At 53.4% G+C, this 19478-nt stretch overlaps 1 protein-coding gene across 7 annotated transcripts in view; it reads left to right on the forward strand.

Moving 5' to 3' along the window:
• LTBP2 (latent transforming growth factor beta binding protein 2) overlaps positions 1-19478 on the forward strand; it is a 143554-nt gene that overhangs the window by 76576 nt on the left and 47500 nt on the right. For all 7 annotated transcript variants that reach the window (XM_039533759.1, XM_039533760.1, XM_039533754.1 and 4 more), the window contains 5 exons: positions 1928-2106; positions 3633-3803; positions 5812-6012; positions 7209-7474; positions 9206-9308. In XM_039533759.1, coding sequence (XP_039389693.1) covers positions 1928-2106; positions 3633-3803; positions 5812-6012; positions 7209-7474; positions 9206-9308 — 920 coding nt within the window. The remainder of the gene's footprint in view (positions 1-1927; positions 2107-3632; positions 3804-5811; positions 6013-7208; positions 7475-9205; positions 9309-19478) is intronic.

The following is a 19478-nucleotide window of genomic DNA, read 5'->3' on the forward strand; positions in this document are numbered from 1 at the left end:
CTCCTACACAAGCATTCAGGTCTTGAGCAGTCCAGGCAAACAACACACGTTACAACAAAGCTTAAATTTGTTCTTCATCATAATTTTAAAAACAATACTAGCTGCCTATATAATTTTAAAAACAGCAAAATATATCCGCCCCTCTTTCCATTTCTTATGAGGAGTCTTGAAGTTTAAATCTCCTCAGTGTGATAGATAGGCTTGCTTTGATCTGCTTAGCTCTTGGAAGTCCAGGGTCTCTGGGCTGCTGGCCCAGTGCTGCCTGGGGTCCCTAGGGACAGCTCTGTCTGCCATTAGGGAATTTTTCCCCAAGAACCCCCTGTAACATTTCACAAACCCCCAGGGGTTCACGAACTCCAGTTTGGGAACTGCCGATCTAACGGATGCAGGCCTTTGTATATTAGCCCCAGCTTGGATTCCTTTTGGAATGGTTCCCTTTTATACAAGACAGAAGAGAGATCAGGCTGGCCTAAGCAGCAGACTGACCAGCTCCAGAGGCAGCTCCCTTCTTCCTAGCAGATGTTAGGCTGCTCTTCTGCATAGCTCTCTCCAGAGCAATTAATTTAAAACAGGCGCAAGCTAGAACATCAGTTGTAACAATGTACCATTTTTGTCTGTTTGCAGGAGCTGGCATGTGCAAGTGTGACTGACTCAAAGATAACTAATCCCTGGGCTGCTGGATTAAACTCTAGTACAGCCCATATTATCCCACAGCACTGAATCTGTTCCCTGCAACAGTCCTACTGAGGCAGGGTTGCTTCTTATTTGCTCTGCTACTGTGAGTGAGCAGTATAGTGCTGCTCTGTGTGTGCCTCTGCACAGATGCTCCAGCACACAGGTCTTGGGTCCAGAGAACTGTTTATCTGGAGCACATGAGATGAGAGGAACTGGGTCTCATGTCTGGTGCCCATCTGTTTGCTGTGGTATGGTCTTCCATTCCTCTGCTGGGCATTGGACAGACAGGCAGGCAGACAGACAGAAGGACCTGCATAGGGATGGCACTGCAGGCAGAGAGGAAAGTGAATAAGAGGCTGGGAGCAGCTGTTTCCTCTCCTTGCACGTTTCCCAGACTGGCTTTCTTAATTACTCTGAGCAGGTTCATCACCTGGCTGTACGGTATTGGGGCATGCCTGGTGAATGGTTCCAGCATTATCTCTACTTCAGGTGTCCCCTGAGTTCATGGCTTTCAAGCTGAGTGCACCAGGACAGGAAGGGGGTTACCTCTGAGCATGGCCATGTGGGCAACAGGCTTTGTGTGACTGCCCGGGTGCTTGTGTGCCCAGGCAGGGGATTTCTTTGACTGTTGCAGCCCATCAGGCTCAGTTCAGTCTGCAACCTCAGCTCTACTACAGTCCATGCTGCAGCTTTCCTCATGCCGCTGCAGTTTGCTCATCCCTGAGGCCATGCTTCCACTGCCCAGGGCCTGCAGGGACTCTGCAGCCCCCTGGTACTCACAGGAGCTGCATGCTTTTTTCAGAGTGTAAGACTATTTTCCAGTGCATGCTGTGGGCTGCATGTGAGGTGGGGAAAGAAGCCATTGTGCCCCCTGGGTTCGGTGCCTTTATACTGAGATGTTTTCCAGGAAAGGTGAGTGCAGCCTGCCCAATTAGCATCCAAACATTTGTTTAGTGACAGAACCGGACTCTGTATTATCCTGGAGGGTGATGGGCTGATATGACATACAGAGCTCTGAGCCAGGAAGCCCTGTGGGAGATGCATCAGGAGAGGCACCGGGAGGTCACTAGCATTGCGGTGAAATGGCAGGGTGGGCAGTGGTCTGGAGGGGGTGAAGAGTGGGTGCTGCTTACCTTGACTGGCAGACAGGAGGCTGGGGTTTCGAGCATACCAGTGCGGGTTCATATAGAACACTCAGGGCGCAGCTGCAGGAGCGTGGCATGGTCATTGTAGTAAATATTCTTTTCCATAGGACTCAAGGAAGAATCGTCTCCCCTGTCTCCCAGCACACTGGGTCTTCACGCACTGTCCGTCGCTACCCAGCTGGTAATACTCAGCTAACGTCCAATGCTCTACCCAATGGGAATGGGCATGAACAGAGCAGCTCTGGACCACATGCAGCCTATCAAGAGCATACGCTGTCTCTCTGGGGTAAGACCTACTGGGCTGCCAGTATTTCTCAAGGGCCTCCTTGGGAGGGGCTGCATTTGCTGATGACACCAAAATGATAATCAGAGGGGTAGCAAATACACAGGAGGCCCAGACCATCTGCCTAGCACCTCACAGAGTGGAGGGGCTGCAGGCAATACACTGGGATTCAGCTCTAGTGAGTGAGTGGAAAGTCCAACCCCAAGGAGAGGGAAGTAAGCAGCATGGAGAGAAACCTAGGGATGGAGGGGGAGTCTGCGGTGAACAGCAAGTGCTGGAGATGGCTTGGGTGACAGGATATCAGCAAATGGAACCTATACTCCTAGGGGCACAAAAACCAGTAACGGGTGCATGCATGTGTGTGAACTGAGAGAGGGCATAATGCTGCTCTCACACTGCTCTGGAGCCAGCAGTTCCCTGGGATGGTGTTCAGCTCTAAAGAGATAGAGAAAGCAAGTACGAATGCTGTAGAGATTGGCGAAGTCCCGTTGCAAAAGGATGGACTGAGGGAGCAAAGTGCAGATGGTAAGGAAGAGAGAAGGCTTGGGGGAATATGATAAATGCTCCCAGAGATAGTAACTTGGGATGGGAATTTCACACTCTGGACATTGTCTGAGTCAATTCTCTCTCAGTATAATCAGAGAGCAGGGATGCAGCAATTCTCTGCTCCCTGATTTGGCTGTGGATGTCTGATTTGTATAACCTACTTGTGGTTGGTTCTCTTGGCTGGCCCCCATAGGCCTTGTAAGGTGCAGAGAGGCAAGGCTGCTAGAGACAGCTTGTATGAGATTGCTAGGAGAGAACCCGACCCAGACACACCTAGGAAGGGTTCAAAGTGCCCTCTGCAGCTCCTGAATGGGGGCTCTCTCCTGTGGGCCTCCTGAGATGTGGGGTACAGAATGTGCAGGTGGCATCTAGCCAAATAGCTCCAGACTGTGGGCTGGCTGGGGCCTTTCGTCCATTCGTTGCCAGCCAGCAGAGCACGGCAGGCCTGGAGAGAGAGCCTGCTCCTTTTTCTGGTTTGAATAGTTTAGCTATTTTTTTCTCTCCTTAAAAACAAACACCTAGGAAATTCTTCACAGAAAACACTGTTAAGGAACGAGAAGAGTGCACGGTGAAACGTCTGGAAGTCAGGAAATGCCACAGTTAGGGCTTGACTACATACCGGTATAATTATACCTGTACATCTGTACTGGTATGACCCCCTGTGGGGACACGCTTATTCCATTATGAGTGGCCTTTTCCCAGTTTAGCTTATACTACTTCTAAAGTGACATTCGCTAAATCCGAAAAAGGCCAAGAAGCAATGGCCAGAATCACAGAACAATTTAGACCCCTGGGCAGAGAATGACTCCCTCTCCACACAGTTACAGCAGAACAATGATCCAGTCAGAGACAGTGTGCAGCAGTGCACAGCCACAGCTGCCCTGGTGCCTGGCATGCCATGTGCAAGTCCTGCAGTTAGGGTGCAGATGCTCCTGGGACTTGGCTCTGTTGCTTCCATTCTGCACTGGCCTTTTCCTTCACAGGGGCCAACCTGACAGAGAAAATCCGAAAGATAAAGATTGTCTTTACCCCCACGATCTGCAAACAGACATGCCGGAGTGGCCACTGCTACAACAGCTGTGAGAAAGGGGACACCACCACCCTGTACAGCCAGGGGGGCCAGAACCATGACCCCAAGTCTGGCTTCCGCATCTGTGAGTATCCCAGGGCTCCAGCCTCCTCCCTGCCTGGGCTCCTCCTCCTGTCTCAACAGGTCCTACAGACTTGAGCTATGGCTTCTCCCTGTGCTCAGAAGAATGTCTCACTCTCCTAATCAGGAACTATTTCATCTTCTCTGGGGGCCGATCTCTCTCTCTCACACGCGCACACGCACACACACACACACACCCTCCTGGGAGGGGGGAACCTCATCTTCACCCTACTCCTCCCATTTTGGGTGGGGGGAGAACGGATTTCAGTCAGAGCCGCAGACAGGCCTCACAGTCTTGCTCCCAGGCAGGGCCAGCTTGCTGCTTTCATTGGCATCCAGTCTTGGGGCTGCCTTTCATCACCTAATTTCATCCTACTCTCCCCTTTCACTCATGTGGCAGCCAGGAGAGCTGGCTTCAGGTTGTGAGTTGTTTCAGTGAACAGGGCTGCTGAAATCTTTCCTCTTGTTTTCTGGATGGTGGGATTGCCTGGGAATTTTCTGTGCCATCTAGTGAGTTGGTCAGGCTGTCTGCCCCTCTCACCAGGGATCCACTCAGGCACTGGCTCCCTGGGTGGTGGGATAGGGCTTTTCATTTGCTAGCCTCGGCAATCCCATGGGGGTGAGATGAACTGTTTCAGAAGCACTAGAGTCCCTCCAAAACCAGGGGAGTTTGAGAGAAGCCCTGGCAAAGGTGGGGACTGAGCCAAGCAGGTGGTTTGTGTGAATTGCCCCAACACAGCTGGGTGTCTCCTCCCAAAGACTGATTGAGTGATCCCAAAATCTCCTGACTAGTGAGTGATCTCTAAGTGGGGTTCTTGGAGAATGGTGGGTGCCCATCTGCAGGGCTGGCTCCAGCTTTTTTGCCGCCCCAAGCGGTGAAGAGAAAAAGAAAGAAAGAAAAAAAAAAAAGCCTCGATAGGCAGCACTCTGGCGGCTGCTCTACTGCGCCGCTTCATTCTTCGGCGGCAATTTGGCAGCTGGACTGAGGGACCCGCTGCCGAATTGCCGCCGAAGACCCCGATGTGCCATCCCTTTTCATTGGCCGCCCCAAGCACCTGCTTCCTGCGCTGGTGCCTGGAGCCGGCCCTGCCCATCTGCCAGGCACACAGCTTCACCCCAAGTCTAACAGGTCACCAGGGGACCTGAGGCAGGAATGTCTCATTGATCCAGGAGAGAGGTTGATTTGTTAGTTAACCCCAGGCACCTAACTCTTATTAGAATAGGCCCTGGGTCATCTGCTTCAATCCTGCCCTGTGATGAGAACTGAAAGGAGTCACTTGCGGTGTCATTTGCGGATGCTTTCCTGAAGCTGTGCAGGCAAACGACTCCTGCTTCCCTTCTGATTCCTCCATCCCATCCCAGTACTGTATCAGCTTCTGCAGACACGGGACAGGCCCAGAGAGAGGCTTCAAACTCAGTCCTCTGCCTGTTCCATGTCCATTGAGCTCCCCTGCCACTTAGCTTGTGAATAGTAACCCCCGCCCAACCAGGTTTCTTGGAAACTCTGATGCTGAGGGCAGGGATGCTGGGGGCATGCTAACTCCTCTCTGACTCCACTGTGTGCTGTTACATTAGCCCCCAACCACCTCTAAGAGATCCTGCTGGTGCCAGCAGTATCACCCTGGATCTGTGGGGCTTTGCAGCGGAGTGTGTGCGTGTGTGTGTCAGTCTGTCTGTCTCTCTCTCTCTCACCAGCCACAGCGACAAAGCCCAAGGGAGAGCAGATCTTCCTCAGTGTCTGACTGAAAGAAACTCATTCCATTCTGAGCTAAGCTAGGGTCTGTGGTTTCTCCTCTTGCTCTCTGCTGGTTAGAGTGACCCTCAGTGGCGAATCCAGGCTGCTTTCAAGAAATGAGGTGCCTGCTGCTGTGCTGGGCCTGCTGCTTGGTTACTGCAAGGCTGCTGCCGGGCCAGGCCACTCGTCTGGGATCCCAGGGCTGGTGCTGGGCCGGTCCTCAGCCACAGAGAGTAGCTAGGCTCCTCTGTTAAGCTGGTCTCTCTTTGCCTTACAGATTTCTGCCAGATCCCCTGCCTGAACGGAGGGCGCTGCATTGGCAGGGATGAGTGCTGGTGCCCGTCTAACTCCACAGGGAAGTTTTGCCACCTGCCAGTTCCAAAGCTGGAAAAAAAACAAGTGGGAAGAGTCCCGAAGACCCTGGCCAGCGGCTCCATGAAGCAGTCCATGTACACGCTGCCTCTGTCCAACCAGCTCGGTGAGTGCGGGCCTGGGCCCTGGAGACTAGAACATTTCTGGACAGGGATGTGTGGAATTCATGGGGCAGGGGAGGGAGGGCTCTGGTCTGGGAGATAATAGGGGGAGGAAGCAGTGGGGCTAGCTCTGGGGTCAGTGGAAGAAGGAGGTAAGGGGTTGGTCCCAGTGACAGTGGATCCCTTAACCCTGACACACTCTCTGCACCTTGGACAGCCCCATCCCTCGCACTCACCCCACATTCCATACATGAAGTAGGGGATGGAGTGATTGTTATTAGATTAAAATATTGTACCTGCCCTTCCCCCAAGCCTGGTGCCAGTTTCCTCCCAGGAAGCCCATGACCTCCCCACCTTGCTGAAAAACCCTCCCGGTTTCTCTCATGCCCACGAGTGAGAACACACCTCTGAGCAGGTCCAGGTATCTCAGTATTCCAGCGCCCTCACCCTCTCCTCTCCGGACCAGTCAGTTATTAGATCATGGGCTCTCTGGGAGGGCCTGGGAAGGGGTGCAAGTGCCTGAATTTGCGTGTGGGAGCTTGTTGCGAGCACATGGTGACATGGCCGTGTGAGAGTGCATGCAGATGAGCAAGTCCCGAGTGTGCAAGGCCTCGGCCACCCAGAGGCAGCAGGACCTGAGTGCTGTGCCTTTTTCATGCTGTGAGAAGCACCCACAGGAATTAAACCCTACTGCTCTGTTGAGGCAGTGCTCAGGGTAGGAATTTCAATGCATGGCTGTCAGGGAATATCAGAGTTCGGGTGCCCACAGTGCCATGAGCGCAGCCACAAAGCTGAAGCCAGTGGGAGCTCGGCATGTGCCTCTAAGTGTAGTCTGTGCGAAGGCTGCCATGGGAACACTGGACTCTCCTGGCTTGTGCATATAACCCCTACCCTCACCGTAGCATGACATTAACCAAGAGTGTTGCACTTAAGCACTGTACTGTGGGTTCTTGACGAGCTTGTCTCAGGTTGCGCAGGAAGGCTCTTCGGGGTTTGCCCAGCTGGGAGACTAGGCAGACATTTTCCTTCATGACACAGGTTTTCTCTGGATTTCCCAGTGTGGTCGTCCCAGAGTGGCCTCAGCAGTCAGTGTCCCCTCCACAGTGACTCACTGGCAAACGAGGAGCTGCTCCCAGTGCCAAGTAGGTCACCTGGGCAAGCGTAGCTGAATTGTCAGTGTTGGTCTAAACTCATCTTCCAGCTTCCTTAAACCCTTCCCTGGTGAACGTCCACATCAAGCACCCTCCAGAGGCCACTGTGCAGATTCACCAGGTGGCCAGGGTGAGGGGCGACTTGGGCCAATCGGCGGAGAACAGTGTGGAGGCTGTACTCCTGTCTCAGCTACCCACTGGGCCACAGCACAGCTACAGCAATGGGAACAGCAACAGCATCACCACAGAGAGAGGCCAGCAGCAGCGGCCCCCAGAGCTTATGGGAAGATGTTTCCGGGAGACACTGCATGGACAGGTAAGGGCTGCACCTGTCCTGCTTTGGTGGAGGTGGTGCATGGAGCAGTGAGTGTGTATGAACATGACTGCAGTTCATGTGGCGCAGTGCGTATGCGGCATGCTGGTATGCAGGCTGGGCGTGCAGAGTGCAGTGCACTTGAGTGGTGCACGTGCTGCATCTGTGTGCTGTGTGTGCAGTTGCAGTGATGTAGTGCCTGCATGTGACCCAAAGTCGGAAAAAGAGGGCATGCCAGTGGGACCTGGGGTCGCTGCCTGGGCCCCGTTGTACCCTGTGTCTGTGTTGCTCAGCCCTGACACCTCTCACATACAGTCTCCTTTGAATAGGTGCCCTACTTATAGAAACATTTACAACAAGACTGTCTGATTACTGGGTAGGAAACATAGGAAAGTTCCCCTCAATCTCACACAGTAAGTGAAAGTCTGATTTTCATGGCCTGTTGCCTTCCTGTGCATCTTGGTCAGAGCTAGGGAAGCAAATGCCCCTGGGGAGTTGTCTAGCCCTTCCCCTGCACTGACTGGATTTTATTATTTTGCTTTTCCTCATTGGAGATTTCTGGCCCCCAGTCTAACACCTGCGAATTCCCAGGGGCGAGTTCTGAGTGAGACCTATAGTCTGATGGACCAGGACTCTTCCTTCTCCCCCAGCACCACGAATACAGCCCTTGCTCTCAATCTATTCCTGGTACCTTTCCCGTCATTTGCTCTTTTCCATCCAAAACATTTTTAGCTGGATTTAATTTTCAGCAATTTCCTAAAGCAAAAATAAATGAGATCAGGTCCCAAACATTTGACATGTGAATGCGGGGCTGGAAAAGCCCCATTCAGCTGTGTGAAGATGGAGAGCTCTCTAAACCCGACCTCAGTCCCAGGGGACTCTCCCTCCGAGCGGCCAAGTTAAAGGAGGCCCCGTTAGAGATATGATGGTGCTCTCGTGGGACCCATAAATCTGCAGAGGGGAGCTCTGCAGTGGGAAGAGGGGCCGCGCTTGCTGGGAACATGCCTTGTTTAACTGGAGCTGTGGCCGAGCAGCCTGGGTGACGGCGAGGAGCCCAGGCAGGAAGTATTTGTCTCTTCTGTCTGTGTCTGAAGCAGAGGTGATTGGAATGTGAGCACTGGGCATGTGGCCATGTGTCAGATGGATGGGGGCCAGATTTGGCCTGTGGGCTGCGACATCTCAACTCTAGCGGGGAAGCTTGTAATCCAGAGAGGGAAAGAGACTCATTAAGCAAACAAAAACATCTTACCACAAGCTCCCCATGTGGGCTGGAGCTGTGCACCCATCTCACTGGGTAATCCCCGGGTGGCTCAGAGCAGGCACTGGCCTTATCCCGGGCTTTGCTGGGTGATCATCTCTGGGTCATGCTCTGCTCTGTCTAGCACCCCCAGCCCCTCCAAGGGGGCAGTCATAGGGAGGCTCGTGTTTTTCTGTCTACTAGACTGTTTACTGTCTTAAACTGTGTCCCTGGCCCTGCTCTGGCCCTGCAGGGAGCTTTGCTGTGACGGCTGTGTTACTGTCTAGCCAAGAGGCAGTCATCCCTTGTGCTGGCTCTGCTCCCCTCCTCTGCAGTGAGCCATGGCTTTATTCCTCCTCCTTGCCCCTCTCATCCTACACCACCTCCCATGCTGCCCTCCCTTGGATATTCTTGTCCTGGAAGGGTGGAGGGGCTGGGAATGGTGCCTGGCATAGACCCACTCTGAGAATCCTGATGCCTCCTCTTCTCCATTTCAGTGTGCTAACCCACTGGAGGGCCTGGCCAAGTTCGAGGATTGCTGTGGCAGTGTGGGACTCTTCTGGGGGGTGAACCGGTGCATCCCCTGCCCCCCGAGACCAGGTAAGTGCTGCTCCAAGGGAAACTTTAATGGGGACAGTCCATGGCTTCTCAGTACCAGAGCTTTAACCACACACACTACAGAAGGCAGGGGGATCCAGAGAGAACAGAGGGCTGCTCCAATCAGCTGAGGAAGCACAAGGCCCCTCTCATTTCAGGCCTTTTGGAATGTAGATGTCCTTTGCTGAAGGCCTCTGGGAAGGAGGGCATGTCTAACGTGGTGTCTTGGGTGATGCTTGCCCTCTCCAGCCTCAGCCCACGCGCTGGGAGGAGCGGTTTGGTTTGGGCGCTGGCTTGAAGCCCAGCACTTTCCCCACAAACCGCCTCTGTAAAAGTTCAATGCAGCCAGTGGCTCGCTCCGTGCCAGATACATTAGGATGGAGAAACAGGAAAACAACGGCCGAGGTTTTAGGAGGTGCAGCCCTAGATTAGCCGAGGAGGCTGCAGACTCAGCTGATAGAGTTACGGGCCTGCTCTAGGCCCAGCGCGGGCTTGGCAGGGGCTCTGGAAATAACACGACATCAAACAGTTGGCAGGAGTGTGCTTGGAGTCCGTTCCAGGGACACAAGAATCCAGCCCAGGTTTTTTTGGTCCCAAGAGCAGACTGATTCAGCACAGTTTTAGAGGAATCCTCAGCCACTAGGCTAGGACCTTGGGCCCTCACTGCGGGGCTCATTCCTTGGGGTGCTATGGTTTCTGGAAGGACCCCCCAGGCGGGGGAGGGAGAGGGAGTTTCCCATGGACTGGGTGACTCCTGCACTGTTCAGGACTGCTGCCCTCTCTCTGCGGGAACATGGAGTTACCAGCAGGTAGCGTTGGAAGCTTGGCAAGATGGGCTTAGTGTTGTGCCCCCATGCTGCTTGTGGGATGGTGGATGGGGCCTGGTGCTTGCCCCCTGCCCCCATCCTCAGTGGGACAGGGCCTGGGGCTTGCCTCTCCCCTTTTGTCATGATGGGGCCCAGTGCTCCAGGACAGGGGCCGGTGTCATCCCCCCCGCTTGGCAGATGCAGGGCCAGTAAGATGGTCCTGGCACTCCCTGAGTGGAGGTCAGGTTTCAGTCCCATAGTGGGGTGAGTGCGTGAAGCCGGCGTGCAGTCTGGGGTGGGGATTATTGCATTGGAAAGGAGAGTCTCATGTGACCAAATAGCTGCTGCCAGTAACCACTCAAACCTGTGCGCAGCCAGCCAGGTCTGCCCCTGCCTCCCAGGCTCCTTCCATCCCAGCCGTGGTTAAGCAGCTAGAGAGCTTGCCAGGGGAGATCATCCGGGGCTGCTGGGGTCTCTACAGCCCTCTCCACCTATTCCCTGCCAGAGCCTTGCTAGATGGCAGGGACACCCTCTCTCCAGGCTCAGTGCAGTGCGATGCCAGCATTGGAGTCACAGGTGCTAAGTCCCTGCTCTTAGCATGTCGTGCGTCAGGCTGCAGCTCTCCCCACAGACCCAGTGTGGCTTTATGAGAGCAGGGAGCCGGTGCCCTAGGATTCCTTATTAGGATTAGATCAGCCTCTGTTCAGAGCCCCCATAAGAGACACCTGCTGCTTCTGGGCAGGACAGGCTTCATTCCCCCTATCATGGTGATCTCGCAGCAGGCAGCGTGCTGGCCCCAGAGGCACCGTCAGCCCTATAGACAGAGAAAGGAGTGGAAGCCTGGTGATGGAGCTGGCCAGGCCAGCGTGGTGTGAGCGGTCCTGAGTGCCGTGGAACTGAGGTCAGAGAGGGTGTGCCGAGAGGGGGTGGGCTTATTGGCAGGGCTGAAGCCAGACTAGAATGGCCCTGGGGTACCTAGTGTGAGGAGCTGGAAGAAGAGGATGTTCTCTGGTATTTGGTGAGAAAGGGGAGCTGGCTGTGGGTTAGTCCTTTGAGTGCAGGGAGTTCTGTCCTGTGCCAGCTGCACTGTGGAGTGCAGTAGGCACAGCGCTGCTGAGCTCACACCTGCTCGCCTCAGCCAGACATGGGGCTCGCGCCTGCCTCCCCTCTCTTCACCTCGTCTGTCCATGCTCGGCACTATAGTATCAGAGCACAACCTCCTCTCTACTCCTTCCCCACCCCCACCATGGGGACTAACAGAAATAGACCCCTGAGAGCTAGACAACGGGAGTAAAGGAGAACAACTACATGGAACGGGATTGTTGGCACCTTCAGGCAGTGCCTTGAGTCAGGCCCACCTCCTGCTTGTGTGCATTTACTTAGTAATTTAGATCTTTGTCTTCCCTGTGCCGCCTGTTGCTGGGATGACATTTGTGTGAGATGCTTGACTGGTTTCTCCCCAGTCACGGGCCATGCTAGCTGGAGCCGTGTTCCCTAAAATGTGGACTAGGGCCTCAGCATCTTGGCACCAATGTTAAACTGAGGTGCTCTGAGTTGCTGTGACCCCCTTGCCCTGTGGGACTCTGCTGTGGCCCTGCTTCTTGCTGCCTGTTTCTCTCTGCAGGCCCCAGTCTGCTCCAAGGGATGAGCATGAGCATGTGCGCTATGCGAAGGATCACATGGTTGATGGGTTCAGTACAAACAAGGAAATGTACCATAAAGGCATTTTACGCACACATTTCCCCCCTGCCCCCCATATTTGGTTTCTAGCGATCCTCTGACCTTTAGCTCCATAACTGCTGTCATCACACCCTTCCCATCCCCATGTTCTCTGTGCACATCCTCCATTTCCCCTTTCTCTCTTCTCCCTTTATTGAGAGCAGGGCTGCACATGGCATCTTCATTGGGCTACTGATGGCTGTAAGAACTTCCCACCTCCCTGCTCCTCACCAGGCGCTGGGTATCCCATACCAGTGAATTCTACAAGCGTGCGGCCCCGCAGCTGTCGTCCCCTCCCCTGTGTTAGACCCCTGGATCTCAGAGAACTGTATGGACTAGGGGGGACACAAATCCCATAGATTTTCACGGGAACCTCATGGCTGGATAGGGTGCTGCCCTTCGACTGTGCATGGCAGGTGGATGTCAGTGAGAGAATCCCAGGTTACTAATGTGTGTTGAGTTTATCACTCAGGAGTGCCCCTGATCTCTGCGTGGGAAGTCTTGGCCATCAGTGGCAGCAGGGACCAGACAGACATCCCATAGGAAGCAGACTTCACCCCTGCAAACACAAAATCTCCACCTGTGCTCTTAGCAGATAGCTGGGGAGGGCGCTACCCTGTTATAAATAACCATGAACTCCCAGTGGCTCCCAATTCCATGGCTTGCCACAGTGTGTCCCTGCAGCAGCTGGGGCTCAGGGGAGTGTGACACTGGTTCAGATGGCTGTCTCTTGATTGAGCTCATACAGATGGATGCCTTTCTGGCTTTCATCAGATTAATTCCATGTGGACATGAAAGTCAACAGCAAAGAATGCATCCCCCATCTTCTTCCTTCCCATGCCACCAGGAGATCCCAGCCTCAGTCCCTGGCTTTGGGCTACAGTCTCCCTTGGGAGGCCATGAGGCCCTTGTGTACATTGGCAGAAATTCAGGTTAGCTGGAGAGGCCCAGAGCTTCCATTTTTCTCTCTCATTCTGTGCAAGTCTCTATCTCTGTTGAATCCATCTGTGCTATGCTGCTCCTTAACTGGCCCTACATGGTGGAGACCACATGGCATGAGAACAGCCAGACAGCTGCCACGTGCTGGGGCTGGTGCAGGGGGAAAGCTGCAGTGCTCTGAATGAGGACAGTACCACTGAATTGCTGATGTGCTTTTCCCTGGAATGTGCTCTCAGCATCTGATGCCAGAGCTCAGGCAGAAATGAGTCAGGGGCACAGGCTCCTCTTCCACATTCTCATCTCTCTCCTGGAGGCACCAAGTGCCAGAACCTCTCTTCATCCCCAGCTTTGCTCCATACCTCCTCTCCTCAGGGCTCTCAGCATCTATGGATGCTCCTTTTTCCACCCAAGGTGCTGGTATAAAGAGGCCTTCAACCTGATGCTTGGGGTGTATCGCTCTGCATTGTGCCCACCAGCAGAGACTCCACATCCCATGTTCAGAGCCCAGCTGTTTCTTTCAGACTCAGACCTGGGCCCTGCACATTGTTCATATTGTTGGGCTGTAGCTCATTGACCTGGTCAGCCACACGCACAGCAATGGTGCATCATGCTCACATATTGCTTTCCTCTGGCTCTGGAGATTTCCAAGAAAGCTCCCCTCTGTGCCCTCCTGTCCTGGGGAGCTGTGCACCAGAACCCAGTCTCGACAGCTCTTGGAATTTCAAGCATTTCAGCAACCAGAGACGGAAATGGCAGAAATTAGCTCAGCGTAAACACTTACAAATGTATGGCAGGGCAGCCAGGCAAGAGCTAGACAAATGAAGAACTTGTTTGGATTGACTTGCTGCCTGAGACACTGGATTATTAGTTGAGTCTGGAGACAGATGGACGTCTCTGCTGACTTGCCGCTTTTACATTAGGTACACATTAGTGTGTGGGAAACATCAGAGAATCGGATGGAACCAAGGCTGACAGCTCTCTGAACAATTCTGCCACGCCTGTCCTGCCGTGACCAGCCCCTGCTGCTGTTCTTCATTCACCTAGCACCAGCAGTGGTATGGGCACTTCATACGCCACATCTATGTCCAGTGGAGGCTGGGGCTGGGATGTGCCCAGGTGGGGTGCATTTTACTCCAAGCAGGGTATCAGCCTCACAGCTTTCATTTGCATGTGTGATTTTCAGTTGCCTGGTTTGTCCACACTCTGTTGTGGGGTGGGGGACACGGATTTCCAGGCCTCCTGAAAGAGGTGTGTTTGAGAAGGGACCTGGAAGAGGAAGGCTGAGGTGTGGCAGAGTGCACAGGGAGTGGCTTTAGCCCACGTTAAGTTGGTGGTAAGACATCCAGGAAGAGAAGTCAGAGACAGGCTGAGACATGGGATTGGGTCGGGGGATATGTCAGGAGGGGTGAGGTAGATCTGTGGGTCACTGGTGTACTGAGGGTAATTAAAGCTGTGTGAGTGGATGAGATGATCCAGAGCGAAGGTTTGAAGGGATCAGACGATGGGGCCAAACGTGGAGCCCAGTGGGAGCCACTTGCAGAGTAGGAGGCAGGAAGGAGGATCCCCTGGAACAGATGCTGAAGGAATGACCAGAGAGGCTGGAGAGAACTGAGGCACGAAAGCCAAGGGAGGGCAAGACTGCAGGAAAGAGGATGTGTGATTGGCAGTGTCAGAAGTAGCTGAGAGGCTGAGGGGGAGGATGTTAGAGCGGAGGCCCTGGGACTTGGCTGGGAAGAGGTCAATGCCTGTGGGGAAAGCAGTATCAGAGGAGTGCGGAGGGTGAAAGCCAGACTGATGTTTGTGTTGTGTTGGAGAGAAGCTGAGTTACAGGGATGTAGTCAGTGTCCTGGCATGAGGTCAAGAGGCCTGCGACAGGACATGGAGTGTTAGGACCATTCACAGCAATGCAGTGTTATTTCTGCTGACTCACCAGCCTAGCTGAGTCCTGGTTAGCTTCCAGCTTGGGGTTGGAGTGCCTCTGTGAGGCACGAGGGCCAGGGAGTGCAAAGGGGAGAAAGCGAGGCAAAGGAGATGGCTTTAGCTGAGGTTTATGTCTTACTCTTAAGTTATCAACAGAGGCAAACTCCAGGCAGGGCATGAGTTTGGTCACTAACCCACTGTGGCCTCAGTGCAGTGTCCCTTGCCCACCACTGAAGCCGTGGGATAAAGGAGGACAGAAATTGAGAGGTTTTCCCTGCAGCTAAGGTGTTTGTTACACCATACGACACAGCAAAAACTAACACAGAGGCCAGTTCCCCAAAATGCTCGGTGACAGAAACCCCAAGAGAACAGAAAATAAAGTCCCGTAAGCTTCTCCAAGCAGATGGACCCCCCCCCACCTCTTTTCCCAGCGCACTGTATTTCCTATGGGTTTTGCCTCCCAGGGCCATTCTCAGTCCGGCAGAAACCCTGCCCTAATGCCCTTAGTGCTGCCTTTTTCAGGTATTGTCCCCACCAGCAGGGGCTTGGAGCACTGCTTCACTTTCTCTAGGATGGGGCCACAGAGTGGGAAGCTTAGCAAGATAGGAACAGCACCCATCCCTTTTCCGCAGAGCCTGGTTAGCTCTGTGGGAGTGGGCATCCCTGCGAGGATGGGGTGCTGCTGGATTTGTCCAGGTGTTGTGTACCGTCTTTTGCACTGACTAAACAGCTGGGTAAAGGTAATAATTGGAGATATACCAATCTCCTAGAACTGGAAGGGACCTCGAAAGGTCATCGAGTCCAGCCCCCTGCCTTCACTAGCAGGACCAATTTTTGCCCCAGATCCCTAAGTGGCCCCCTCAAGGATTGAACTCACAACCCTGGGTTTAGCAGGCCAATGCTCAAACCACTGAGCTATCCCTTCCCTCTGGGAGAAACCACTTCTCTTCTGCCCCTCCCAAACAAGCTTTCAAGAGTTTCTGGCTGGAGCAGTAAACTAGTAAAGCAGCCCCTTCCAGACTCTGCCCCTTCCCTTCTCCCACAGGATAGCCAGGGGTCAGCCTAGCAATGGGCCCAGATCGGGCAGTCTTGCAAACTCCCTGCCCAGTAGGGTTCACTCTTGCTGCTCCACTCCCCCCCCAACATGGGTGGAGGTTTTAACTTTATTAAGATACCGTTCTTTGAAGGCCATCATTTTATTTCAGAGGGGTAGCCGTGTTAGTCTGGATCTGTAAAAAGCGACAGAGTCCTGTGGCACCTTATAGTCTATAAGGTGCCACAGGACTTTGTCGCTTTTTATAATTGTATTTGTATTTCTCCCACATTTTTCAAGGTTTTGTCCTAGAGAAGAATCGGAATGTACTGGAAAGTTGGATCCTGTAGTGTCTGGCTTGGCATCTGCAATGTTCCCCACACGGACCTCCCACCATGTTAGGCATAGCTGGCAAATGGCTGGCTGCTCCGCCAGCTGGAGCCACAGTCATTAGATATATGAAATGGTATTGCAAGTCACATGCCATTCTCCCTGCTGCACCCTTAGGCATTGTAAAAGCAATTGGAACCCTCTTGGAAATCAAACCCTGGCTGGCCTAACCACGGTCAGATCGGGGATGATGCAGAGGAAAGAGATTTAAAAGATTTGATGAAGCCTCCAGAAGGACCTAGTTCTACTGGAGTGGCACAGTCTGCCATGGAGGCTGGTCTCACTGTGGCAATGCACGTGGGCATGGCTGGAAATGGGAAGGAGCTGAGGCTTACACACGATTACACTTTCATAGTGCTTCTTGGCCAGAGAGATCCCAACAGGCTTGAGACACATTCCTGACTTGCTCTCTGGAGGTCTTGCTTTGCCCATCACTCAGTTGTGGCTGAGTGGGCTGCAGCAGCTGGTTCACAGTGCACAGCAACACAAAACAGCACATTAAATGCAGAAGAATCTTGTATCCAGTTGGAACAGCTAGTAAGGTAGAATGGAGTTACCTGAGCTGAAAGTTACCCCAGCCACCAAGGCTAACAATCCAAGGTGGGATCTTAGCTGCCCGCATGTGGGCAGGTTCTTGGTTTCACAACTCGCCTCAATGACAGCACCTCCAGCAACACAGCGCCCCTCGCTAGGGCCTTGGAGCATGTTGTGACTCACGGGGAAGCTCTCTGCCACAGATCATCTGGAGGCAACATATCTAGATAGCAGGACTCTTTAGCCCAGCGCCCTTTGGGGAGCTTTAGAGACCCCTGTTCTCAACTCTCCCAGAGTCCCTTGGGCCTTGCCATTGTCCACTGGCTCCAAGAAATGGACTCATTCCCTCGCCCTGTGCCTAGCAGTCTGCCTGCTCCTAGGGATACAGTCGCTTGTGTGCTTCCCCTCTGGAGCCCATTGCTAAGGCTGAGCTGTCTGCTTTTCTGTTGGCAGTGGCTTCAGCAGCTGGGTCAGAGCTTTCTCCACTTGGGGAGCAGATCTTTTCTGCTGTGTGTTAAATCAGGCTGAGGTTTCAGTGGCATGCTTGGAGCCTTTGCTCAGTCCAAGGAGAGAGGATTTTGCAGTCTGTTTTTGATTAACCATGCACACTCCAGCCTGCTTCTCCCTGGCTGGCTCCATCTCTGGGATGTTTACTAAGGGCCTATTGACTAAAACCAATGCTAGAGATAGAGTCTCTTGGAGGCAGAACTCTGGGCTCCCACTAGCCATCGACTGCCTGCCATGCTGATGCCATCCCTAGCTTTTTGGGGCCCGTGCTGCACATTCTCATTGCACAGCCTTGGTTCCTTGCCTGTCTCTGCTCTAGCTGATGTCCCTCTGAGAGCTATACTCTCCTCCTGTTGGAACCTGCCTCCTTTTCTCTCAGGAGGCCTCCTGTTTGCTGCACCCTTGGTTCACTGTGTGCTGACTGTTCTACCTGGCTCAGCTCTATCACTTCATAATCAGCAATGCCTCATTAACCCCTCTCCCACCCTCACCCCCCGGCTCTCCCTGCCCCTACAGAGCTTCCTAACAATCTCTCTTAAACACTCCCCACCGCCCTCATCCAGTGCCTGCACCAAATAAGTGTGTCCAGCCATTCATCGCTCCCAGTCTCTTTTGGCTTCTGTAAACCCTTGGGCCTAACTCATTCCCCTTCCACACACAGCTGCCATCGCTGTCATGGAAGGTGCCTAGAGCACTAGAGAAGAGATGTAACCTAAAAATGCATTCACTGAAGTGTGCAGAGACCTGGCCAGGGTTCTCACAAGGCAATGGTGCTTCCATCCAGTGCAGTGTCTCCAGAAGGGCTGGCATTAAGTGGCTTTGTGTCCTGAACGTGGCCAACGAATCTAGCTCATTTTTGATTCACTGCCAGTCTGACCTTCTCCATCCTGCCTGGGGCAGCATTGCCCATGTGCTGTGTCAGTACCCCAGGGGCAGTGTGGTATAATGTATCTGGCACTGGGCTGGGAACAGCTCTATCACTAACCTGATGTACAGGGTGGCAGGAGCCCAGGGCCACACACTGCAGAGTGGCGGCAAGGAAAGCCGGGGCCCTGTGCTAGATTCTCCTCTCCGGAGATGGTTGTAATTGGGTGGCAGATGAGAGAAAATAGCATCTTGAGTCTTTCTGGCTGCTTAAAGGTCAACTTGGACTGAAAATCCCCTGTGACTGATCTTCTTGCCGCTGGTTTCCTTTTTCAGCTGACAAGCTTGACTATTTTAACAGCCGAGGAGATAAGCGCCTGTGTGAGCCCTGGGAATCCAAGGCTGTCAGTGGAGCATGCACACTTCCCTCTGTCTCAGGCTGTGAGCTAATGGCACCTGGCCTCCCAATGAGATCATTGAGAAAGCACGTACCCCTTTGCCCATGTGGAAGGCAGGCCTCGCTTGGGATGCTGCTGCATTTGCAGATGTAACAGAGACTAGGCTTGCTCAGTGTCATGAGCCTGGTTGACAGTGGGGTGGCGAAGGGCTCTTTGGAAAGGGCTATTCTCTGTCCTGTCTAGGAGGAGTCCTGTTGCACAGCCATCTGGAGAGCACTTGCCCCTTAAATACAGAGCGTGCTGCCTGCAGAACTGGGAGGGAGGTAGGGCTCGGCAGGCACAGCATTTTAATCTCGAGCCAGACCTCAGTGCCTTCAAACAAGCCTGAAATCTCCCTGCCCACAGGTGCTGCTCAGCTGCTCCCTCTGTCTCCAGTCTAAGAGTATGTCTACACTACGGGCACTGTAGTGGCACAGCTGCAGCACTGCCATGTAGACGCTTCCTGCATTGATGGAAGGGGTTCTTCTGTCAGTGTAGGCAATCCACCTTCCTGAGCAGCGGTAACTAGGTTGAAGGAAGAATGCTTCTGTCTACACCGGGGGCTAGGTAGCTTAACGTCTGTGCTCAGAGGTGTGAATTTTTCACAGCGCTGAGCACCATAGCTACATCAGTGTAAACTGTAAGCATAGACTGGGGCTAAGCCTCATTCTAACCTTCTGGAAAAGAAGCAGACACAGAGGAACCCAGGACCTTCTGGCAGCCTTTGCTGACCCTAGCACTGCCTCTGTTCAATCTGAGCACTGGATCTATTTTCTTCCACTCACTACCCGCTATTAAATTCCAGAACACTAACCTACCAGGCCAGTCTCCCATTGCCAAGAGCTGGGAGGTTAGGAGAGGATGGTTAAGTTCAGATGCAGTTCTCCTTCACTTTGCTGGCTTTCCAGGTTGGCCTTTCATTGATTTCCTTGTCTTGGTTCTAGTTCGGTGACCTCATATTTCAAGGAAGGAAATGATCCTCTGCTTGTGTAACCAAGTCCAAGCTGGCAGTTAGTTGACATCC

Source organism: Mauremys reevesii, linkage group 4, assembly GCF_016161935.1.
Source record: "Mauremys reevesii isolate NIE-2019 linkage group 4, ASM1616193v1, whole genome shotgun sequence".
In the NCBI taxonomy this organism is placed as follows: Eukaryota; Metazoa; Chordata; order Testudines; family Geoemydidae; genus Mauremys; species Mauremys reevesii.